Source organism: Brachyistius frenatus, unplaced genomic scaffold (assembly GCF_029030835.1).
Source record: "Brachyistius frenatus isolate BFR_SWC_R1_liver_20210118 unplaced genomic scaffold, ASM2903083v1 Contig_142, whole genome shotgun sequence".
Taxonomy (NCBI): domain Eukaryota; kingdom Metazoa; phylum Chordata; class Actinopteri; family Embiotocidae; genus Brachyistius; species Brachyistius frenatus.
The window spans coordinates 588,870-614,974 of record NW_027210741.1 but is presented as its reverse complement, the minus strand read 5'-3'; the positions used below and the strand labels follow the sequence as shown (position 1 = coordinate 614,974).

At 39.7% G+C, this 26,105-nt stretch overlaps 1 protein-coding gene across 2 annotated transcripts in view; it reads left to right on the top strand.

Annotated features, from left to right (window-relative positions):
- fbxo41 (F-box protein 41) overlaps positions 1–26,105 on the top strand; it is a 52,803-nt gene that overhangs the window by 16,414 nt on the left and 10,284 nt on the right. For both annotated transcript variants that reach the window (XM_069715388.1, XM_069715387.1), the window contains exons 4-6: positions 17,611–17,818; positions 21,643–21,716; positions 25,536–25,915. In XM_069715388.1, the coding sequence (XP_069571489.1) occupies positions 17,611–17,818; positions 21,643–21,716; positions 25,536–25,915 (662 nt within the window). The remainder of the gene's footprint in view (positions 1–17,610; positions 17,819–21,642; positions 21,717–25,535; positions 25,916–26,105) is intronic.

Genomic DNA, 26,105 nt, shown 5'->3' with positions numbered 1-26,105 from the left:
CTAACTGCAACTGCAATGTTGGATTATATTAATAATGGCCCTCTGTGTGCCTGTCATTAAGGGTGCATATCGGAGTGAGATATGGGTGGTCCGGTCTCAGCGGATAAATCCAACTGAATTTCTCTCCCAGTACACCTCTGGAGCTCCATAATGACTGCTTGCTGTATTAAATTTAAACCGCAGAGGATTCATGTGAATTGTGATACAGAGTCATTGTATTTCAAGAATGCCCCATGTTTTGTCTCTGTTTAGCTTTACTGACATCCACTGGATTTTAAGATGTATGGCGTTTGGTAGGCCAAATGTCCAATCTCACAAAGTTAATAATTTGTGAAAAATAATTTGTGGATCTCCCATGTGTTTCAGATTCACTTCAAAGTTGAATGACTTCATCCTTGGGCCATGCTGCACCCATCTACAAAGTTTAATAATAATCGGCCCAGTAGTTTTTCTGTAATTTTGCAGACGAACAGTCAAACAACCAAATCGCAATAATAACATAATCTCCTCGCCGCAGGCAATAAAGAGTTGCCTTGTTTGTCTTGTTCGCTAAGTGGGTGGTGATCTGATGTTTGTTTGTAGAAAAACTGTATTTAAATTTCTGCGTTCTTGACCTCAAAACAGATAGTTACTGAAGGTTGGGTTATGTTCAAACAGAACCAATTTTGACGTTGCGTTGTTTGACCATGATGAAAATCAAAAGTGAATAATAGCTGTTCCAACTGGGAAAGCTGTGCATATTTTCCGACAGTTTCTCTCCGAGGACATTCTCAGTGTTGCATGCAGTTGTTTGTATTAGAAGTGACTGAAATTGGTGTGTCAAGAATTAGAAAATGGAGCTGAGAGAGAAGTTCAAGCCCACATGGAAGGGAAGTGGGTGTGAATGATATATTGTGTTGGTTTAAGAAGATTAAAGATACTCTGAGAAAGTACCGCCAGTTCCACTGTTGAGAAGTATTGCAGGGAGGAGGTCTTTAAAGCTACTTGATCATCTGACTGCATACTTGCAGGTTAACCATGCTCCTTTAATTAAGCACATCATAACCCAGCCTCTTCTCCCCCTCTACCTCTTTGTTGATGGAGTAAACTCTGTCATATCAACCCATCAGATGGTCTACATTTATCCCACTACTGTCACAATATACAAACATCCTCCAAGGCTGCTCAGCTGCTTGTGCTGAATGAAGGGTTGAACTGGAGCAGCTGGGTCTGCAGCAGCTTGTTGCTCAGAGGATCCTGCCAGTCCCGCCATAAAGCTGCCACACTGCTTCTTGAACTAGTTAAAAATACGGCTGCTTTAAATAGACAGAGTACTTTGGTGTAAATCACAGCATTATGAAGCAAGTTTAAGATCATTCTGAGGTCTCCCATTGCAGGGCACAAAGAGTGAATAACACCACGCTTTATTTTACTGATTTTCAGAGCTTTTATTGAAATTAGTCCATGGGATGATGTACTGTGTGTTCTTTTTAGTTTGACAAGCTACTATTGAAGCAATGCTAAAAAAAAAAATTCAAGACACATACAAGTTAATATAATAAATCAGAATATAATATAACAAATAAGGATAATACAGCCTCTCTTATTACATTTTATAAAATGGTTTACCCTTTTCCTATCTCACTAATTAAGTTGCATTGAGATTAGTTTATTATTCATTTTAAATGGTAAGTGTTTACAAAATTATAAGAAGACAAAACAGAAGAATTCAGTAGATTGTCTAATATATAAGAATATAGTTGGTTGAAACATCTGAATTTGTTCTGGGACAGATCAATAGAAGTGTTATGAGGAAGGTTTTTGAGAAGAAAAAAAAAATCAGCTTCTGTCTATTTAACATAGATTAAAGTTTAGCGTTTTCATTAGCCTGGCTGCATTGACTGTGGCTCAAAGCTTCAGTTTTCTTCGCTGTGTAACAGTCTGGGTACTTGGCCTGTATTAATGTTTGCAGAGCCACTCTGAAGGGGTGGACCGATTAGTGACCAGTATTGGTGGTTAAGCGCGTTTGTCTCACCCCTCCTTCACTGTGATTGGACAGTTGGTGACAGTGATGAGGGCAACTCTCGGTGACCGGAATAAAACGCTGAACGCTCAGCGCAGAATAAACACTCAGCAGCTCGTCACACTGCTGGCTTTCATTAAAAACAACTTTAAAAACATAGTGCCCTCAGGAAAAAAAAATACATTGGTGGACACGATAGGTAGTTGCAGCGGTGGCAGAGTTTTGGCCGGTTTGTTGAGCTGATTGGTTAAAATTAACCCGAGGTATACGCCCAGTAGGAAGGAACGTCTGCAAACGATTCTCCATGGAGCATCCTCAGACCCATATATTCACAGAGTGAAATTTAGTTCTGGTTCACACCAGGCTACACTTTCATAGCGACAGGCACAAACACAAGCTCTTTGTTTGGTGATACTTGCTGTGCTAAAGTGATCAACATGTGTTAACAACAGTACGTGTACTGTGCCTTTATCTGTCAGGACAGCGAGCATCATCTGTCTATCTTCCACTTGGTTTTTATCACTTCTCGTTCTCCTTATCGGGCCTGAATGTCAGTAATAGGTCAGACACAGAAAGGCCCCTAATCTCATCACAAACACAGAGCTGCACACATCACTGCTCTGTATGTATATATCTGTGTGTGTGCATGTGCTATTCACTGGTTCTTTGTAAAGGCATTACTAAACATCATGTAGATAGTACAGTTTGAATTACAGTTGTAGATGAATATGTAGTATCATTGTGTATCAACAAATATTGTCTCTTATCGGGTAATTTGTTGACAACATTTTCAAATAACTGTTTGATGTATAACATTTCAATTGTAAAAAAAAAAAGAAGCCCGTCACAGTTTCCTGGAGCCTCAAGTGATGCCTGCAGCTGAAACAGTAAAGATATTCAACATATAATAATGCAAACAGAAAAGCATTGAAATCTACCCATTTTAACTTTACTTTACAAATTATTATTGTCTTTTTGTTTGATGTTGACCTGTAATGTTACTTTAGAAATGCTGCTGCCTATCCAGTCCTAGCACACTAAAGTGTTGGCAATCACTTTATGTTACTTATTATCAAGTGGCATCCCACCTTGACATAACCCATTGGTTTCTGAAATGCCATTTGAGGCCTTGAGTCTTGCATTGTGGCTAACATCATCTTGTTTTTTTGGAGCCGTAAGTGACCATATTTGGAGGAGACCATGGAGGAACAAGGGAAAGATCTGACTGAAAACCTCAGGACACTACGCCTGCCCACCTATGCCGGCAACCTGACTACACCCCAGGCATGTCAACCAACGCCCCAAACGTACCTCACTTTGAGGCTTCATATCTAATCAAATAGAGAATTATTTACAGAAGGACCACCAAAACACTGATCAGAAGGAGAGAATTGAACTAATGAAAGCATAATGACTCATGGACAAAGTTTTACCTGAGAGAAGTTGATCATTTTTTAACAAAAGTCTATTGGAACCAGAGGTTTATTGAAATCAGCCCCAAGTGGCCCTCAGTGGTATTGCAATATAAAGCACTTCCACATTGGCTTCACTTTTCAGATCCAGAGACTGCATCTATTTTTATATACAGTCAATGCCTATTAAAAAAAATGCTGTATTTTTACAATCCTTTAGTCTCATGAAACAGACAGCTAAATTTACAGACTTGGGTGATCTTGTGATATCACACAACAGTATTTCATTGGGTTAAATGAGCAAAAGACTAGTGTGATTTTATTTTACTTAGTCCCACCCTTCTTTTGTAAAGGTTACAGTAGCTGTGGTATCCCAAACCTGCAACATCACATCGGGAAGGTCATACTGTAGGCCTAAAATCCTTGCCTCGACTGTGTGACTACCCTCTATTTAAGTCAGCAGCTTAGCCTCACCCTCTCTCACAGACACACACGCATACACACACGCACACACACACACACACACACACACACACACACACACACACACACACACACACACACACACACACACACACACACACACACACACACACACACACACACACACACACTTCTTGTGTCTGTCTCGGCAGAGAGGCTGGCAGTCAAACAGTAAGCTCATTCAGACTCTAAAATGCAGAGTAGGACTGAGGTGGAAAAAGAGAATCACTGGTGGTGAATGTTCGGCAGGGTTGATGACTAAGCAGTAGTTAACAGATACAAAGCAACTTACTGGCTCAAATGTGTCTGCCTAACAATCCCTTACACTCAGCTGCAGACTTAACTCGAAGGTTTCTGTGAAACTCCCATCAAGATCCGCAGCATGCATCTCATCAGTGGTGTCAAATGCTAAATCTGCGATTCACATAACTGAGTTGCTATGCAACCAGAAGAAACTCCTGCGAACTGTGTTTTGTTGCTCGCAGTGGCATACTTAAAAATATGACACTGACCTGATAATTTATCCTGCACTTAAAAAGCCTGTAATTAATTATGAAAAGTGTACAAAATTCCAGTTCTTCAGATCAGTTCTGACTTCTATCTCAGCAGGTACTTTGATGTGCAGAAGAATTAATCCACAAAGAACAACAACAAACAGAAAAACATACTGCATGCTTAAACTGTAACCGTCACTGGAAATAAATAATGACAAACATCAGAATACACTGCAGCAGTGAAAACTGGATGAATAATAGAGCCCCTGAAGCATGGCTGTTAACTGGTTTCATGGCAGCTGGAAAAAAACGAAAGCAGCTGCAATCAGCAGAAAGCAGAGCCTGGAGAGAAATGAAAAATGGAGGGATGGTTATCTCCATCATCTCAGCCTGTTACAGATTCACTCGAATTAGGGAGCAGCGTAATTTTCTGTCTGTCACAGAAATATGTTGAAATCTTTCCAGCCATTAATTATTGCTTGATGTCATACGATAAGGTTTATTTAGTTGCTATGATAATGGTCTTATTATCATTACAGTAGATACTTTTGAATTGCTATTTGCTATTAATTTGTCAGTAATGTTTACTATTGCAGTTCAATTTGTGATCCATTTCATTCACAGCTATTTGAGTGCTCGAATTAGGGAACAGCGTAAGGAGTGCTCCTACAGGATAAGTTAATAATGTATGCTACATTCTCTAGGTTGTGTGAGATACACATTTTTTGGTTGAAACTGTCAGGGAATTGACATTATCTGTGGCTGTACAGTACTGTATAGGTTAATAGGCTGTGAGCGTTTTTAGGCATGTTTTTTTCTAATTTCTACCCATCACGCAGTACCATCAGGAAGGCATCGGATCAGTCCTAAATCAATTCTGCAGCATAAAAGAAAATCCTGAAAACTATAGCCAGAGTCACAACAGATGGTTTGGCCTCAGAGAGCCATGATCTCAAAATGATTCATGCCATTAATGCCCAGCACTGTACATTTACGCATAATATATATATAGTAATTTGTACTGTGCCTCGGGATGCCCCTCCAAATTTTTCTTTCCTGCAGACTCTGATACCTCAACTCAGAATATCTACTGCTGCAGAGTACCAATCCAATATTAATGCCTCTACCAATTTTTTTTAATTTTGTGGAACTCAATGGAATTATTGCCATGTAGAGAAGCAGTGTGCCATCACTGACTGAATGTAATTGACAGTGGAAACAGTAAATTTTATAAGGACATTGACAAAACATTGTGTTTAATTTAGATTGGTAACATCAATGGCTGATCTGCTTATTAAGGCCATGTTTTGACACCAATCCAGTGTATCAGGTCAGTCTATTCATTATGCTACAGGGGAGGGATACAGTGTTGCATTTGATTGCATTAAACTACGTAGGTATTCATAATATCGTGTCCACCCTCTGCACAGAAGAGCAAGAAGAGCAGAGACACCTGTCAGGTTTTCATATCATATTCAGCACACACAGTTGCTGCAGTAGACCTCAACTCTCAGGCTTGATTTATTTCTACAATCAGCTAGGATAAAGTGAAAATACCCTGTGCAGCAAAGGCACTACACAACATGGAGGATTCTCGCTATTTGCCTTCACCAGTCTACCTCGGAAAACAAGCCTTTTCATTCACTGAGCAGCAATCTTGACTGCAAAGTGAAACTGTCGGGGCTGCAAGAGAACTCATCTCATTAACAGCAGTGTCGGAGAGTGAGAGGCAGGGCAAGACTTCTGAAGGCTTTCTAATGAATAGAAATAGGAGAAGGAACGTGATCTGCAGTATATGTAGTGTTGTAGTGAATGTCGACTATTCAGACAATAAAAAGTATGTGGAATCGAAGGTTATTTGATTTCATTAAAGTATTAATAATTAATTGCTGTAGTATAAAAGTATAGTGCGTTTTAAGACAATAGGGTAAAATTTGCCTAAACCCAGGAGGAATGGATGTCATACAAGTCAGCAAATTTGGGGGCACAGAAAAAAAATTGCTGTGCTGATACTGAACAATTTCACATTATGAAAAATGCATGCACAGAATGCACTATACATCTATATATAAGGATTCTTTTTCTTAACAAGCGGAGTAACATAAAATAATTATATGCGTCACATTTGGTGACATGTCCTGCCAGCCATGGTATACTGAGTAAGCTCAATTGTTTGGAGAGTTGGTTATATCTTGGCTGCAGTGTCGTAAAGTGTTACGGCCCCAGGGACCTCTACTAGTGCTTGCGTGCTTTCTTTGTTTTGTTTCTGTCTTCCAGCACTACTGGTTCCTGGATTGGCTGTGGAGTCTTCAGAGCAACTGTGGGCAGCTGGCCACTGTCTCCAGGTTACTTAAAAGCCACCACCTCCAACAGTCTGTGGACTTCTGTTCCCCTGGCACTATGTCAGGCTGTGCCAGACTTGATTTTTATGTTGCTATAGTGCTCTGGACAGCATGTTTTCTTTGTTAAGCATTTTGATTAGAACCGTTCTGTAGACACTTTTGTTCATTTTTGATTAAATAAACACATTATTTTAGTTTAATCCTCTGTGTGCCTCATCATTTGTTATGGTCACCGAGCCAGGCCATAACAAGAGGCAGCTCAATTATGCTCTATGTATACTAAATGTATGTATGCAGAAACTGCATGCAGTGAGATTAAGTGACTTCTAACAAGAAAAGGTTCTGCATGAAAGATAACATAGACTATAGAGCATGGATGATCCATGTGGATATTAGTTCTTAGTTTGAGCAGAATTTCTGAGCAGAGGGCCGTCCATGTCGATCATTAGATGGAAGAAGTGTCCTTGAAGTTGGATGAAATGATTTGAAGAGGAAAAAGGAAACAGGAAGGGATGTTACAGCCAGTCTTTCAGCAGACAGATCTCTTCCTCTCACTTTTTTAGGACTGACATGAAAGGTTGAAGTAACAATTTGATAATAGTGTAGTGTAGTAAAGTGTGAAAAACTTGGAGAATTTACCAGGGTTTAGTGTCTGTAGATGTGTGCGACTGTTTGTCAGTGGAAACCTGATATTGAGGCATTGCTGTCATGATTTTTTTCCAAGTTATTTTTCAATCTGAATAAGGGCTGCTGGATTGCATATAAAGATGGACATCCTGACAGCTCCTCAAAAGTGCAGTCAAAATGTCAGGGAAATGGGGGCCACCACTTGGACACTACTGCACAGACTTATTGCAAATGACATCACCAGCGCCCACTTCTGAGTTATTTTGGCTTTACTTCTGTAAAGTGGGAGGAATTGGTAATGCATCGTCCATTTTTATACAGTTCGTGGTTTTTTGGAACCAAAAGGGACCTTAGTGGGACGAGCTGGGGAGCAGCGAGCAGGGGATCTGACTTGATTTGAGGATCTGAGGACACCAGGCTTGCCCATCTATATCGGATATTTGACTGCACCCCAGGCATGTCAATCAAACCAGATACGCCCCCAAACCACAACTGATATTGAAAAGAGTTGTAGTTGTTAAATATTAATGAGGTATAATTCTGAATTAATGGATAGAGATGATGACAACTGTGAGAGGAGGCTGACCAGTGATTGTAATTAAAATTTAAATAGACTCTTTCAGTAGATCATGCCTTATTAATCATGCCTGGAACAGCTGGATGTCTTTTCTATACCACACTATTTATTATGGCTGTTCGGGAAAGTGAAACATGGCTCGCTTAGCTCCTAATTATTTCTCTGTGCACAGGCTGCATTGGACATTTGCAGAGGTCGTCAAGCCTGTTTATATTTGTTGAGTAAAACAAAAACTACCTGGCTTTCAAAGACTGAACAATAGAGGATAAGAAGTCATATCATTTTAAATGCATATCAGGTAAAAACAGCAAAGAGCAGGACAAGTGTTTGTTTGTTTATTGGGCACATAAAGGGGGAAATGTGATGCAAAACCAAAATATTTGTTATTGTTTTTAACAGTGGTGTTGATTATGTCAACTGCTGGGTGAAAGTGTTGCTGAGGTTTATGCCTTGGTGGTTGGTGAGGTCTTGTTTATAATAATTAGTTCAGTAGAGACTGAACAATTTAAAGTGTGTTACAATGTGAGGCTAAGTGATAATATGGGAAATTATTGGGGATTTGTGGACAGCGGAAACAACAATAATGTATCATCACATATGGCAAACATTAACTTCAATGTGACACATCCTGTCACATTATCATTCATTTGAAGTCATGTCTCTGGTCACCTGGTAAATGTAAATTTAGTCACTTACTTTTAGCTTTGTTTTTGGTCTCTACCTCCTCCAAAGGGGGACTACTTTGCTTCCTAGCTTCTAAATGCTTCACTGTGTTCAGCAGGTCATCACTTACTGTGTGTGTCTGCTGTTTGGTGCTGAGCAGGTAGTGTGCAGATGGCTTTAATGCTGAAAACAGCTGTGGCAAAAAATGTCACAGTGAACCAGAACTGTATGGTTGCGGGTGGACAACTTAATATTATAGAGTATATGTGGTATATGTGGTGAGATCAGTGGTTCAGTTTTGATCAGTAGTTATATTTGATTGAGTCATGTGAGTCTCAAGTAACAAAGAGCTGAAATAAAGGTAAATCAGACTGAGCTGTTTACATTTAAGATAAATATTTCATATTATATGATGAATAGTAATTTTTGCACCCCAGTTGTTGTATGAATTAAACAAACGAGCTTCAGTGGGTTAATTAGTGAGCATTAAGAGAGCTGGTAGGTGGATATTGTCAAAACTAGGCTAACTGTTTCCATCTGTTGTCGATTCTTAACATTAAGTTAAGCTACCCAAGTGCTCGCTCTATCCACATACAGTGCATCCGGACAGTATTCACAGCGCTTCACTTTTCCCACATTTTGTTATGTTACAGCCTTATTCCAAAATGGATTAAATACATTTTTGTCCTCAAAATTCTACACATAATACCCCATAATGACAAAGTAAAAAAAAGTTTGTTTAACATTTTTGCAAATCTATTAAAAATAAAGAACGGAAATATAACACGTACATACGTATTTACAACCTTTGCTCAATACTTTATTGAAGCACTTCTGGCAGCAATTGCAGCCTCAAGTCTTTTTGAGTATGATGCTACAAGCTTGGCACCTATTTTTGGACAGTTTCTCCCATTCTTCTTTGCAGGACCTCTCAAGCTCCATCAGGTTGGATGGGGAGCGTTGGTGCACAGCCATTTTCAGATCTCTCCAGAGATGTTCACTCGGGATCAAGTCTGGGCTCTGCCTGGGCCACTCAAGGACATTCACAGAGATGTTCCGAAGCCACTCCTTTGTTATCTTGGCTGTGTGCTTCGGGTTGTTGTCCTGTTGGAAGATGAACCTTGTATGTTTGGATTATAAAGTGTGTGTCTGGATGTTCAGTGTATGACTGAGATGGAAACACAGAAATGAGGCAAAACTTCAGGGCACCGCGAGCTAACTGTGAGCATGGGGTCACAAATATGTCATGAGGATGATGTCAATCCACCATAAAACTACCTTCATATCATGTTTTTTTTTTCTTTTCTAAATCATGCCCCCAAAATGACAACCTGCATACATCGCCCAGAAAAGATGGCAGTCTGCCTTTCAAGCTCATCCAGCGACCACGTAAACACACGGGCCTGTTTGTCACCTTGAGGCGTTATTTCTGCGGTGTGAGTGAGTCACGCTGTGAGAGTGAGGTGTGTGTGTGTGTGTGTGTGTGTGTGTGTGTGTGTGTGTGTGTGTGTGTGTGTGTGTGTGTGTGTGTGTGTGTGTGTGTGTGTGTGTGTGTGTGTGGAAATTAGGATTGACAACAGGAAGTAGCCACATCCAATTTCCTTACCCTCTTCTGTCAAAGCTCCTGTGCTTCCTGCTTCCACATGACTGCAGATTTCTGTTTGCTGTCTGTTATTTTAGCCTCTGCAGTGTGTTTTTTTCCCCTCACTGAATTTGTGCGCTTTCCCTCCACTTCATTGGTTTTATCAGCTTCAGTCCCCTGTTCTTCCCGGTCTTAGCTCTTTCTGCTTTAATGAAAATATCTGTAAATTTTGTTTTTCCCTTTTCTCCCTTCCTGGACACCCTGTAGCATCTATCTTGTATCTTTTGATCTCTCAACTGATTCCCTTCCTTACCCATTAGGATTTCCACACTGAGGTTCCCTCTGTTGAGTGGTGAGGCTGCCAGGCAGTCTGCTGCATCTGTGCATTTCTTCCTTACTTGGGGAAAGAGAGAGGGAAGTCTGTCCTGTGTTGAGTCCATCATGTTCCTCCTCATGGGAATATCTGTCTGCAGCACAACAAAACTCTGATACACTTGAATAATTAATCAAAACAAATTGCAGATGCAAGGAAATTCAGGTGCCAAAACACAAATGGCCTAATTCAGGGTACACAGACTGATCTCAACAATGACTATTTCTTGAAGCCCTGAGACAGCTGTACACTACTCTCCTGGAGGCTGAACTAAAACAGTGCTTATCATTGTTTTCTCTGTTTGTTAAAGCGAGTAATGAGCTAAGCTTCAGACTGTTTAATAAAACATCAAATTAGGTGCAGCCCTAATTATTAAGTCAAAATAAATGATACTTGGAGTCATTGAGTGTAATGTGATGCATCATTATACAGTAGGATGGTTCGATATTATAATCTGCAGAGGCAGTTTTCTAATTCATGCACTCCTACATCCAACATCAGTCTCCCTGAATTTTATTATTTGTTTCTTTTCTCTTTTTTTATGAGGAATATGGTCACAAGCCTTATCACTATAATTCAGCTAAAAAATGCCAAAAATGTTTTTACTTTGACTGATGAGGGTTCCATTTAAATCTGATTACATATGAAAGCAAATCCTATATTGCACAAAGACATTACTCTTATCAATTGTAGTTCCAGTGATATTCATTCTTTCCCTTTCTTTTGACAATGCAATCCTGAATGTGCAACACATTTCATTCAGAAAGGCAATTTGGGGCACTTTATATAATGCATTAAAAATAAACAGGAAATGCAGCATATAATATTGAAGCAAATTAAAGAGATAAAAATCCTTTAAAAAAAAAAAAAAACAGTACATAAACAACCAGCCTGTTGCTTAGAGGATAAATAGTAGTGCTGTCTAAACAGCCAACCTCACATCCTGAAACGCACTTGAAAAAGAAAAAGACCAACACAGAACAAAGACTGTTGAAGTCCAAAGTACTTTCTGCATAATGTTGATTACTTAAAGCTTCTACCTTTTGTAATAATAATGGCTTAAATGAACACACATTATGTGACAAATATACAGACAATTATCACCTTACTGTCGTTCCCAGTTCTACATAATATTTTAGCATCTTTCAGCACCTTGTTTTGGTGGTACAGCCTGCAATGTTACTGGTTTTGGTTTATTCTCATCAGCATAATTCTCAGTAACAGCAGGTTGCTGTTTTAAGGAAAAAGGCTATAAAAACGGTCTTTTGTTTACTCTTCATACTCTATATTTATATTTTACAGTAATTGTGTGTTATGTTAGGTTTAGTGTGTAAATTTGATCGTTTTTACAATAATTTGTTTAAAAAATAGTGTGTAAATACACATCAATCCAGTTGTAAAAAAACAAACGAACAAAACATCTACTACATCAGTGTTGTGTTCCCAAAGGGATTCACTGCCCTCAAGTGGCCAACAAATCTAGAAATTATTTAATACCTTTTTAAGGTTCATTCAGACTCGCTCAGAATAACGTTTTATCCTGAATTAAGAAAGTACCACAAAAATATTGTCCTCTGGAGGTCTGTTCCTGCTTTAGTAACCTTTTTATTGTCTATTATTCATCTTCACGTGGTTCAATCCAGACCCTGCTTCCTGCTATCTGCATCTTTAGTTTGTCTCTGATAGATGTCTGATGATACAATCTTGTCATGTTGGGATGTTACCTATGCAGAAGTGGAGAGGAGAGTTTACACTGTTGTGGGGAGTCTATAGCTAACAGTTTACATTTAAAAAAAAAAAAAAACCAGTTCTATCTTACACCAGCCTACTTTCAGACCAATGCAGTTGTTACTTTCTTGTCAAACACTCACATTGTTTAAATAGCAAATGTACTTGTGGCCATCTAAGTGCCCATGGATGTGTTGGTCTTTTAAAGAAGGTGTGGTAAACTGCATCGTTGACACATTGCTATCATCAGACAGTGGAAAGTGATATACATAGACAGACAACCAAAACATTTACACTTTGCTTGTTAGATACCCAGGGACATGAAGCAGCATGCAAACATGCACGAGATAAAAAGATTACAGTTTGTAAAACTAATATTGTGCACGTCCAATCTCACACCAGTAGATGTTTCCTCAGCAGAAAAACATGCTTTCCTTCTATTTGGCAAATCCACCGTTATAATAGCAATCTGCCAAGGTGTAAACACACCTGGCTCTTAAAGGGAATGGGAGATGACACTCTGATTGATTTATTTCATGTTACGCCCAAAACAGACTACATTATACCCTTTTGAACTATGTTCCTTACTTTGAGCTCAGATTACCCACTGTTAAACTAGCAAAAGTGGATTTGGACATGACATCCCCATGCTCTTTAGACTGTGAGCTTAGATCGTTAAAATAGAGCCATTGATGTCTTCTCAGTAAATTCCCCCATGAAGAGTGTCATCTCCAGCAGTCGAGAGTGTACATTAACAGGCCTCTTAGTCGCTTTACACCAAGGTTTATATGACTCAGTTTGCCCAGTGTCAAATCATGTTATATTTCACTATGAGCAAATACAAAATGACTCGAAACAGGATTGATCACATTGCAACATGGAGGGAAGCCATTTAATTTTGACATAATTTCCTGATTCACTGATTATTTACTCACAGATGTGATATCACTTTCATTGCTGCCCCACAGTCTGTCACCTCGACTAATTTTGGAGTCATATTTTTGTAATTGTTGCCTGAAGATAAGAGAACTGTGCCAGACAGTAAACTATTTTTATCTCAATGTCCCCATTTCAAGAAAAATTCATTGTGCGTGTTTTTGCTGTTTTGGAATAGATTCTGGTTTGTATGATGGTTAGTATGTTTGACATTAGTTAGACATTAAAGTATCTGACTTAATGAGTGACTTGGTTTATTTCAAGAGCACAAGCCTATTTAAACCAAAGGGACAGTGATTTTATGTCCTCATTTCCTGTGTGCACTAATGGTCTGAACTTTTTAATGGTTCCTTTAGCCTTCTCAAGGTCAGATGGCTGAATTGTCTTGTTAAGCTCTCCTGACTGCACTGTTTAGACAGCACAGACTCGGGCTGAGATGCATAAAAAAATAGGGTTGAAGTATGCCTGAAACATTTAGAAATTCCTTATAGAGAAAGCTTCACAATAACAGGCATGGAATATGATAAAAGGGTTTTAAAGGATTTGTCTGGATTTGGAAAATGGTGCTGAAACATTTAGTGAATTAATTTATTGGTTGTTCTGCAGAAAATAGTAGACAACCAACTGTTAGTCTATGGGCCTATAGAGCAAAAATTACGAACATTTGGTGGATCCAGCTTCCTAAATGTAATGACATTTCATTGGTTGAATAATTATCCTTGAAACGTATAAAGGATTTTAGTCACTGGACGTGGATTTTTAGTTGTTTCTAAACACTAATCTTCTGGGAAGCTACAACCATGTTGCGGATGCACAAGAACTTTCAATTACCTTGCAGTTAAATGTTTTAATCAATGGCACCACTCACCTCTCTTATGTACTGTTCTGGATGCCTTCATCGAAGTCAAAATGACCAAAGTTGAAGGTCAGATTTCCAATCTCTTCTAGATTCAAGGGGACAGTTGACTGACCGCAGAAGCTACCTGCATTCCCGACAATAACACCACATTTCCCTGGCTTGGTCCCTCTGTGATCACCAAGCGACAGCCAAACCCAATATTTGTTCCATCCGTCGGAACTGTGGATTGTCAAGAAACAAAGTCGGAACTTCTCCCGTACTCGGCCGTGGTGTATCCAGCTTCGTTGGGGTGGTGCTGGGGAAGTTGGACCAACACCTGTCCAGAGCCCATGGCCAGGCCAGTGCCACTGCCCATAAGGTTGATTGGTTTTGGTGTAAATGTGGTGCCAAACAAAGATTGCCCGCCAAAAACTGATTTCTTTTGCTGGAGCCTCGCAGCCTGTTAAAGCTGTATCACCCAGTATAGGCCTGCTGCTAACTTATGTCTGCAGCTGCTTTTATCTCTATCAAACAGTCATCATCTGGAAATACACAAAACTGTGTGAGTGCTAATAGTAAAGGTATATCTTTGTGAAAATGAAGGTAATTTTGAGGCCGAAACAACCTTTAAGCAGTAAGGAGCTGCGATCCATTTTTGGGAAGTGCATTTTATAGGGACAGCCTTTTAAAGGTATTGGTAAAAAGGACTGGGCTATGATCTTTATAACCATCATGACTTTATGAATGGCTTCCTCTGTGACTCGAAAAGTTCCTGACTGGTTTCAGGGCCCAGCACGGTACGGAAACAAACATGGTATCTGCTTTTTACATTAAGCAATTTTTTTTTTTTTACATTTATTGCATGAAATTTAAGTATCACATAGCACATTTAAGACTGAATAAGGTTATTATTATTATTTTTTATAGTATCACATAGCATATTTAAGAGTTGAACAGAAAAACTCAACACAAAGTTAATGATGTTGCTTGCAGTGTTCTATACCAGCTTGTGCCCGCTGTCCCCAAGAGACGAAAAGATCCTTTACTGCTAGTAAATGAACAGAAATGTTTGTAGACAGAGGTGGCACATGTCCGGTGAAGTTTATGTTCATCTCTTTGAATTTCTGTGCTTTTTATTTTTGTCATTGTGATAGATAACCCCGTGAACAGTACAATATTGCATTGAATCATGTTCCTTTAGGGAGATTTGGACTTGTACCAAGTCAAAGCCGGTTCAGTGCAAAGACTACTCAGTGATAGTGGACATAAGGGACTACTTATTTACAGTATTACATAATCAAGACCTAAACTTGTTGTGTCAAAATGTTGTGACTAATCACATCTCAAGAACAGGCTGTTTGCACGCATGACTAATCATTTATATATGATGTTTTTTCAGGTGACAGGACAGAACCACTGCAGGGAAAGCAAGAAATACATTACAAGCAGGCTGCAGGCGACTGCATACGCTTTCTGTGTTCCTGCTTTGTTTGCGTCTGTGTCTGAGTAACACAGTGTCCCTTGAAAAGAATGACGAAATGACGGCGGCAACTTGACCCTGCTGTGTCTTCGGTATAAATATCCAGCTGCTAGTTCTCTTCCCTCTCCCTCTCTCCCTTTGTGTTGTATTGGGTATTTATCCACCATCACCCTTCAGTGTCCATGTAAAATGGGCAGGACAGCAAGTGTGTGCAAGAGAGGTTTTTCAAAAAAAGTAAAATAGCAGCGTCCTCGCGTCAACGTGAGGGCCATTTGTTTAATGAATATTAATCTAAGATGAACATATACAGTGGGTACGGAAAGTATTCAGACCCCTTTAAATTTTTCACTCTTTGTTTCATTGCAGCCATTTGCTAAAATCAAAAAAGTTCATTTTATTTCTCATTAATGTACACTCAGCACCCCATCTTGACAGAAAAAAACAGAAATGTAGAAATTTGTGCAAATTTATTAAAAAAGAAAAACTGAAATATCACATGGTCATAAGTATTCAGACCCTTTGCTCAGTATTGAGCAGAAGCACCCTTTTGAGCTAGTACAGCCATGAGTCTTCTTGGGAATGATGCAACAAGCTTTTCACACCTGGATTTGGGGATCCTCTGCCATTCTTCCTTGCAGATCCTCTCCAGTTCCGTCAGGTTGGATGGTGAACGTTGGTGGACAGCCATTTTCAGGTCTCTCCAGAGATGCTCAATTGGGTTTAGGTCAGGGCTCTGGCTGGGCCAGTCAAGAATAGTCACAGAGTTGTTCCGAAGCCACTCCTTTGTTATTTTAGCTGTGTGCTTAGGGTCATTGTCTTGTTGGAAGGTGAACCTTCGGCCCAGTCTGAGGTCCAGAGCACTCTGGAAGAGGTTTTCTTCCAGGATATCTCTGTACTTGGCCGCATTCATCTTTCCTTCAATTGCAACCAGTCGTCCTGTCCCTGCAGCTGAAAAACACCCCATAGCATGATGCTGCCACCACCATGTTTCACTGTTGGGATTGTATTGGGCAGGTGATGAGCAGTGCCTGGTTTTCTCCACACATACCGCTTAGAATTAACGCCAAAAAGTTCAATCTTGGTCTCATCAGACCAGAGAATCTTATTTCTCATAGTCTGGGAGTCCTTCATGTGTTTTTTGGCAAACTCTATGCGGGCTTTCATATGTCTTGCACTGAGGAGAGGCTTCCGTCGGGCCACTCTGCCATAAAGCCCCGACTGGTGGAGGGCTGCAGTGATAGTTGACTTTGTGGAACTTTCTCCCATCTCCCTGCTGCATCTCTGGAGCTCAGCCACAGTGATCTTTGGGTTCTTCTTTACCTCTCTCACCAAGGCTCTTCTCCCACGATTGCTCAGTTTGGCTGGACGGCCAGGTCTAGGAAGAGTTCTGGTCATCCCAAACTTCTTCCATTTAAGGATTATGGAGGCCACTGTGCTCTCAGGAACCTTGAGTGCTGCAGAAATTATTTTGTAACCTTGGCCAGATCTGTGCCTTGCCACAATTCTGTCTCTGAGCTCCTTGGACAGTTCCTTCGACCTCATGATTCTCATTTGCTCTGACATGCACTGTGAGCTGTAAGGTCTTATATAGATAGGTGTGTGCCTTTCCTAATCAAGTCCAATCAGTTTAATTAAACACAGCTGGACTCCAATGAAGGAGTAGAACCATCTCAATGAGGATCAGAAGAAATGGACAGCATGTGAGTTAAATATGAGTGTCACAGCAAAGGGTCTGAATACTTATGACCATGTGATATTTCAGTTTTTCTTTTTTAATAAATTTGCACAAATTTCTACATTTCTGTTTTTTTCTGTCAAGATGGGGTGCTGAGTGTACATTAATGAGAAATAAAATGAACTTTTTTGATTTTAGCAAATGGCTGCAATGAAACAAAGAGTGAAAAATTTAAAGGGGTCTGAATACTTTCCGTACCCACTGTACCTTTCTGCCACACGGGAGGTCTGTAATTTGCCACCTGACCCTCTTAAAGCTGATTTGTAAATCAAGAGTATGGCCTCTAGTTTAAACAATGTCCCATTAATACTGCTTCACTCTCCCTACTCTGCCCACAGGGAGGTCGCCCAGATTGATCAATTCCTCCAGGAGACGGCGGCACGTGAGGCCAACGCTAAGGTGCGCTTGCAGCAGTTTATTGAGGAGCTGCTGGACCGAGCAGACCGCGCAGAAAAACAGCTACAGATCATCAGCAGCTGTGGCACCACACCAAACGGCAGCCTGGGACGCTGCAGCCTGCAGGCCTCAAAGGGCAATGGACGCCAGGTAGGGATCTTTGAATAGACAATTGTATGTTGAGTTGGCGAAAACACACTGTGAAAAGCACTATGTTCTAGTTTTGTCAACACAACAAAACATAATGCAGGATTTTATCAGCAATATTTAATCGCATCTGATAATAAACAAATTACTTTAATTGATCCTGCTCACATTCAACCACATGAATATCCAAAAACTGATATGAAAATTTTCTTTTGTTATCATATGACCTCTTTCAGATCTAATTTTGTGACACATTAGAATTGCCATAACAAATTAAGCAGCTGACATCTGCATCGCAGTAACTCAATATTATTTCTTAACACTGTGATTTGTTTTATAACATTTAATGATATTTCAATTTTTTATTTTACCTCCCAAGACTTCAAGTCTGCAAAAAAAAAAAAAAAAAAAAAAATCCACTTTTAGCTTTCTGGTAGTCTTTAACAGAGCAGCTTTCCGCTATTGAATAATGGTGCATAAGCATTGACTATATTGAGGAAAGTCTGTAGTGCACCACAGGTTGAACCCCTAATAGATTTAAAGATGCCTGATATAACAAGTCTACTCTGCTTTACAAAGCTAAAGGGCAGTAACCTCCCACTTTTCATGCATCAGAAGACAATTTCAATAAATTATAATTCTGGATGAGAATGACCAGTTGAGAAAATTTAAGAGGATCCACAATGAGTGTGTTTAATTTAAGCTGAGATCTTAAACTTGTGGTTTGTTAGCTGAACAGGACATTTTGAGAGGGTGTATGTAAGTGTGTTGTAAACGTGTGCTCAAAGTCTTTTTAGTTATTTAGCTCATTTGTCGTGCCTCCTCTCCTGCATTCATTCGGCCCTATAACAGATGTCTCGCCTTGTCTTGTGATCCCAGATTATTATAAGAGTAGGACTTGTGCTTACAAGGTGAAACAGGAGATTTGATCCCTGTCTGTTTAGCATTCAGCATCAAAGCTGTTTGAACAGCGAAGCTCTGCATCAGAGTACATCCTGACCAGAAAATGTAGTTCGCATAAAAATTTGCCTCTTGGTCCGGAAACTGGAATTCAGCTCTTTGTCTCCAGGCTCGATACTTGAACTCTGCCACTTCTCTCCTTTGCGTTGCCTTATTACACAATGATGAAGAAAAAAAAAAAAGTAAAAGCAGCCAGAGCCTGTTCTTAAAATGTCACTTATTCAAATTATTATCCAACACTTCTAGAAAATGAGGTGACCTGTTTCACATTGCACAAATGTGTGTGCTGCCATGGAAACCAGTTCTTGCTCTCGCTCAAGGTTTCAGCATGATTTTTAATCAGATGAGATGTACAGATCTGCCTGAGAGAAATTCACAGAAGCATTTTCGCTTGTTATTTGAGTGATTGAGTACAAATCTTGTCTTCAAATCAACATCACTGAATGCACGGATATTGTGGGCAACCTCGGCTTACTAAATTCATATAGATATACAGCACAGTAAAAAAATGTGATATTTTCTAATGGAACAAATGAGGTGAAGGCTAAAAGAGTCTGTTAAAGATGTGTACTGGCACACAAAAGATAGAGCTCTAAAGTCTAAAAATGATTAAGAAATATGTTTTCTCCTGTTTCTGAAGCTGCTGTATGCCATCTGACCTGTGATTGACCTAAAATGTTGCCTAAATTTAGACATTTTTTCTTTGGATTGAACCATTAGACAGTTTCATGTCTCCACTCTGACTGTGAATAATCAACATGACACGTACAAGTGTAGAGTCACACTGGTTGGCACCTTGTTACGCTGTCAAGGGAAGCCCAGAGATGTCAACCAACCAACCACGCACCTTCACAGCCTGACTCCCCATCTCTCTGTTTGGCATCAGCAAGGTCGCCCTTATCTCCTAGGAAACTGGTTTTAGAGCCGCAGAGGTATTTTAGGACTGACAGTCAGAGCAAGGATGACTCGTTGCCTGCTCACTCTCCATTCCAAGCTGAATGTTACATATTTATTCACAAGAAACAAGGGGGTTATAGCTTTAATTCAATAGTGGTGTCTAAAAATTGTTGGCTTTGTAAGAGAGAAAGGACAAGAGGTAGAAATAGAGAAATTCTACACCAATCCTTTTCAGATTCTACCCTTGAATGAAAGCATTTTATTCCATCCATTTCTTGGAGATGTGTCCCCGTTCTGCCTTCGCTGCAGTCTGTCCAGGAACGAGAGCCACGGATGGTGTTTGCTTGTTTCCTCTGTGGTCCATTTTCACTGGCTGCAGGCCAGAAACAAGCTGTGCAAGTAAAGCAGAGGAAAAGGGGAGGCATAGAGAGAGGGAGTGACAGTGTCTGTGTTTGTGCACGTCGTCGGTCTGGTACACCGAGTCCCACCTGGCACTGTTTCACACACTCATAAATATACACACACGTACAAACGGTGCACACAGCACACTTCAATGCACCGGCAGCTCTGAGTGATGTGTGGTAGAGTGGTAGAGATTTTACTTTCAGGCAAACAGTCAGATTGCAGACCTACAACCAAACACATTTATAAATGCTCACCTGCTTCCTAAAAATGTTTTGATTGTAGGAAAGATACGGATTTTCTTGGCAGTGCTGCAGTTTAGAGATGGAAATATTGATCGATCCGTCAGGTCCATCCAACAATTTAGTCAAGAGGAAGATATCTTCATTGCAGCTGGTCACACTGCCATGAATGCAGGACATTCATGATCCCCAGTAGATTATTCCTCATAATCCTGTAGTATCACTGTTAGATTTATTTTCTGCATGTTTAAATTTTTTCCAAATATGTAAATCAATTCTAATATACAGTAAATCTGGTATTGAAAATGTGGAGCATATTGATCTATATAATAGCAAAATTTCCAGAAAATGTGTTGTGCATATTTATAATCCCAAATGATTTCTAATGATGTCAACTCTATTCTTTTTTACTGAATAATCCTTCAATCCAGTCACTGGTCTTGTATGAAATTTGCTGTGTTGAATCCTGTTTCTGATCGGTACAGAATGTATTTTACATTTTGGGGTGATGACACTGGCTTTTCCTTAAGTGTCAACACAGTGCCAAGATTTTAAAACAAAGGCCAAAACAATGTCACATGAAAAGATACAAGAACTGTGCTCATTATATTCATGCTCCCCAGAGAAGTAACTCATACCATGTTTTATATTTTGTTCTATTTCCTCTTATGTCGTATTCATGATAAACAGTCTTCACAAACTGCTTCTCGCCTGTCGTCTCTGACTGATCATCACTTTCTCAAATGCTTTTTTAATTGTACAGTACATGCTCAAGTCTGGAAACTGAAATGAGATGAAACCACATCCCTAAACCACACACACAATTGTCTTTAATTCGAGAATTGTGTTGCTCCTTCGGTCTTAATTGTGTTCTGTTTGACAAAACTCTGAGCTGTCAGAACTTGAGATATGTTCAGAAAACCTCTCCTGATAACTGCAAATCAGGCTGCTCTTTCATTTTATTGTACTCACTTCCCAGTGGGGATATGTTAAACAGTCTTCTGTACTCATTTTATTTTTGTAGCAGTGCTAATTTAATGATATGTACGCAATTGTATGCGAGTTTATTGTCTTTATCATATTTTTGAGTATTTTAAAATGTGTTCTCCATTATATCTCATGTAGATTGGAGTTTGAGAACAATTTGATAATACAACCAAAGCATCGAGGGTGTCATTCATTCCTCAGAAGCTGCTGTGATCTCAAACAAAAACAAATGTATGCGTGTAAAATGTTTTTGGAGTTTGCGGCTTGGTTAAGAAAGCAAAGAAAATGTGACATTTGATTAATAACAGTTTTCTGTCTGTTCTGTTTGTTGTTCTCCAGAGAAACTCCAGCCTGTCGGGAAGCACAAGGGGAATGTACCAAGTGTCAGAGAGACGTTCCTCCCCCAGTACAGGGTAGGTCAGCACCACACTGCTCCCTGTCAGCATTCGACACAAAGTCAGAACTTTTACCTCGAATCTGAAGTGTGATCCATCCAGGACACAGCCATAAGGAGCTTTATGGCACAAGTTTAAACCCTCATTTACTGGTAATTTAATGGGTAAGTAAATGGAGAATTATCCCAGCTTTTAATTGACATATTATATGCGGTATAATAAGGGATATCGTTCTTGTACTAAATAATTAGGGAACTGTGAAATGTCTGTCTGTTTTCTGAGGATTTATTTTTTTGGTCCAACAGGAGTTTTTATTCTCAAGGCTGTCGAATAAATTGAGTGCACATTACCTTTCTTACCTTGTCACAGCTCCTGTATTGAAACACAGTCTGTATGCGTTGTAGAAATGGAGCCCCAGAACTTTTAACCGCCGTCTACTGTGCTCGCTCACCCCAGTCTTTGGGGTGCAACTTGCCAGTTTTGTGTGTAAATGTTTGTAAACGCAGCAGTCTCAGTTACACCGCCTCTGAAAAAAACAATAAAAACACTGCAAGTGGCGTGATTGCAGCTTTTTGTCATTGTTTTGGCGTTTAGCCTTTATTAGATAGGAGCAGTAGAGGCAAGCCGGACATGTGGGGAATGACTTACAGTAGAGATCCCGCCGGCCGGTTATTGAACCAGGAACTCACTGCTGATGGCATTTGTGCTTATGTGGAATTTGTGCCATGAGCTCGGCCGGGATTACAGCTTTTTTGAATTGGGGCACTTTCTGTTATTCTTCCCATCCCATAATAGGTAAAAATCAAGAAATTATACTGTCGTTAAATACAGTAACATAATGTGACATCAGGTTTCTGTAACATACACACACCAGGGAGTCTGCTGTAAAGGCAGTTAACACAGTCTTCTCTGCAGAAATTATACAACTATACTTTCTGCTAAAAAAAAAAAAAAATGATCATGGTGGAATATTATATGGAAACAAAGTCTGTGGTCAACCATTTGTTTTAAATTGTCTTTTAAGGTCATTTGTAAAGCAAGATGGCCAAACATATGCTGGATACAGTTTCTCATGTGATTGATTGATTTTCTCTTGTTTTGTTTTATTTTAATTGTATATTTTTGAGTTTTCAACCAATTCAAACCATCTGAAGAACTTGTGATGGATATTTTTCGCTCTTTTGTACTACTTTGAGGCCAAACTCAAAATTGATAATACAAATAAATAGCAGTTGCAGACCTACAACACTTAAGCAGTAAGAGATTGACTGGATGTCATTTGTTTAATATTGAAAATAAAGTGTAGTATTGAGCTCTGGTATATGTAATGCAAAGGATCTCAATTTGAGTCAGAGACTCTCACTCAGTGGCAGAACTGAGACGCAGGTTGGACGTCTCACTGCATGAGGTGTGACTGAAGTATTTCTGGGACTCTGCTGGAGATTTCAGACACATGGCATTGCCATAATTCTCTGACTAACCCCAACTGTCATCCCCAGTTGGTATGTGAATGTGTTTCCTTCTGTGACATCACATAGAAACTGTCAGGCCTTCCCTATTGAATCATTGATGGTACAACACACACACACACACACACACACACACACACACACACACACACACACACACACACACACACACACACACACACACACACACACACACACACACACACACACACACACACACACAGTGGCCCAACAACAACATTTCAAGCCTTCTGTCTTCGGCTATTAATGGGTCTTCATTAAGGATCAAGATATGTTTGCCACTTGTAGTAAAAATCATCATCTCAAGTGTGCCACAGCCTGAGTGATCTATTGATACTGACCTCACCAGATATTTACGTAACAATCATTAGTCTACTTGCGTCAGTTTTGCAGCAACACCTCAGACAGATGGCCAGTATTTTTGCAATTTGCACGGCAAATAGTCATATATACTGTATATATATATTGTATGTGTGTGTATGGGGATCAATACTACAAATGTAGGCAGTTTTGTTTCTACTTTACTCCCATTAATTCCAAACATCAAAGAAACCTTGCAGAAAGGCCTCAGTTGGAAGTAGAATCCATCACTGTAGTGTAAGCAGCTGGCAGTCACATTTTTCTTGCAGTATTACATGAGAGCGATGCTATCAGGACATGAAATCTGACATTCTTAGTGTAAGTCTTTTCATATTGATTTATGAATTAGTAAACAACACATTCAGCAGGGTGAGACACGAGGGAGTGTGTTTCTTCTACTAATTATTGAGCTGTTTGATATTATCTCTCTGATGCTACTCTCTAAAATCGTGAATTAGCTGTATTAATTAACGTATGTGCTATCATGTGATCAGCTCATATCTTATCGGTTGCACATTATGTGTCTCTATTGATTAAATGTTCAAATGTTGCAGCACTCTCATGTTTATCATATTACTGCTTTTTAAGCAGCTCATTAGACTGCAGTAAATCGTCTCACTTTAGTCTGTTGAAACCCTACACAGAATCTAAAATCATATTTGTGTCATAACATGTATTTAAACCTCCTGTGCATCCTCACTTGCAAGTTGTGATCAGTGCTACCAGCAGCAATAAAAATGAACACGGGTAACCATGTTCATTTTTATTGCTAAAATGATACATGCCGATGCTTTGACTCTCCCTATTATACTGAGAATAAGAGGAAGGAAGAAACAGAAAAATGTCCTACTTCTCAGAGGCTGATATTTCTAACTGCTCATTACTGTGTTGGTTTGGAGGTTATTTTAAGTACTGTATCAGTTTGTATGTACAAAAGCTGCCCTCTTTCTAAATCCTCTGAAATGCAACTGCTCCTTGTCAGTAATCGACCTATTTCTGGTTCATTTTGGGTTTAGAAGTGGTTCAATCAATACATTGACTTCTGTCAAATTAGATACCAACACTGTTGTTGTTCCCAGTGAACCTTTAAGGGTGTTACACTGTGTGGAAAGGACATAAGCCTTCACTGGGAAAAACATAAACATGTCACCAAAGGATTTAGAGAAGGTGTAACAGTGCTACCTTTCTGTGTATTTGTCAAAAACTGTGTAGAGTATGTGTTAAGTGGGTATATGTGTGTGCGCCATATGCTTAAATTCAGTATTTATTGTGGCTAAAAAGTTAACTTCCATGTGTGTGTCCAAGTGAAAGCACCTTTAGATAATATTCAGCATAGAAAACATTACAGTGTGATCAAAAAGAAACACTAATACATATCTGATTCTGGGTCTAAAGATGGTTGTGGTGTAAATGTTGTAGAAGTGGTATAAAGGTAAACAATTTAACAAACTCCACCTACCAGCCCACTAATTATCATTTCATATTTGTTTTTTAATCTGTTAAAAACAAAAGGAAGATGATATGTAGTATTAGAATTACAGATTGAGGTTGAAGAGAAATATTTGTAAGATTGGCACAATGACTTCTTGGAGTTTCCACTGGTTGCCGGGCAACTTTAAGGCAACTGTGTTTGGCCAAGAAATGGTCCTTCACACAAAAAAAAAAACACAACCTGTCATCTCTTCACTGGTTTTCACATGTGAATGAGCGAGCTTTAGAGGTGCTGGTGTGTCTGGATTTTAGCTTTGGACCAGCTGCTATCTGTAGCTTCATATTTAACAAGCAGACTTGAGATTGGTATTAATCTTCTCATTTAACTCTGCAAGAAAGCCAGTTTGCCTGGTGATGATTGTGTTTTTATTGGTTCTCGTTGTCATTATTTAATCTATAGCATATCATGTTCTTGGATGTTAAATTGGCCTTCCATGTGTTAGATTATCCTATCAAAATAAATATTTATAGTACACTTTCTTGTCTTTTGCTGCAGAGCATCAGGGAGAGTTAAGTCCGTCTCACAGGGCTCTGGAGGTTACGACAGTGACAGTGTCGAGATGCATCCCATGGAGGACTGTCCTGAGGCACAGTACTATCACATGCAGTGCCGGCTGGGAGAAGGGGGTTACGAACGCTCCCCCGGCTGTGGATCGAGAAATTGGGGTCTTCGTAAACAGGCTATCCAGAACTGGCAGCGGAGACCCTACAGGAACAGCACTGAGGGCGAGGAGGGAGACGTATCAGACGTGGGCTCCCGAACTACCGAGTCTGAAGTGGAGATGTGGGAGCAAGAGAGGAGAGCTGTGGCCGAAGTCCAGCAGTCTGCCGCGCCCTATCCTCACCACAGCAGGGCAGCGTACCGCCCGAACACAGGTAGGCTGCTGTCTCTCTGGGAAGCTGTTAAGAGCAGCAGAACTGGTTATTCTTAGAAATCTACATCCTGTATCTCACACAGTCTCCAGTCTAATATCCAGCCTGTAATTTAGACACCTGGGAGCCGGGATTCACAGAATAAAGGCATTAAAAGTGACTCCCATAATAGAGTTGACAAATGTGGATCTAG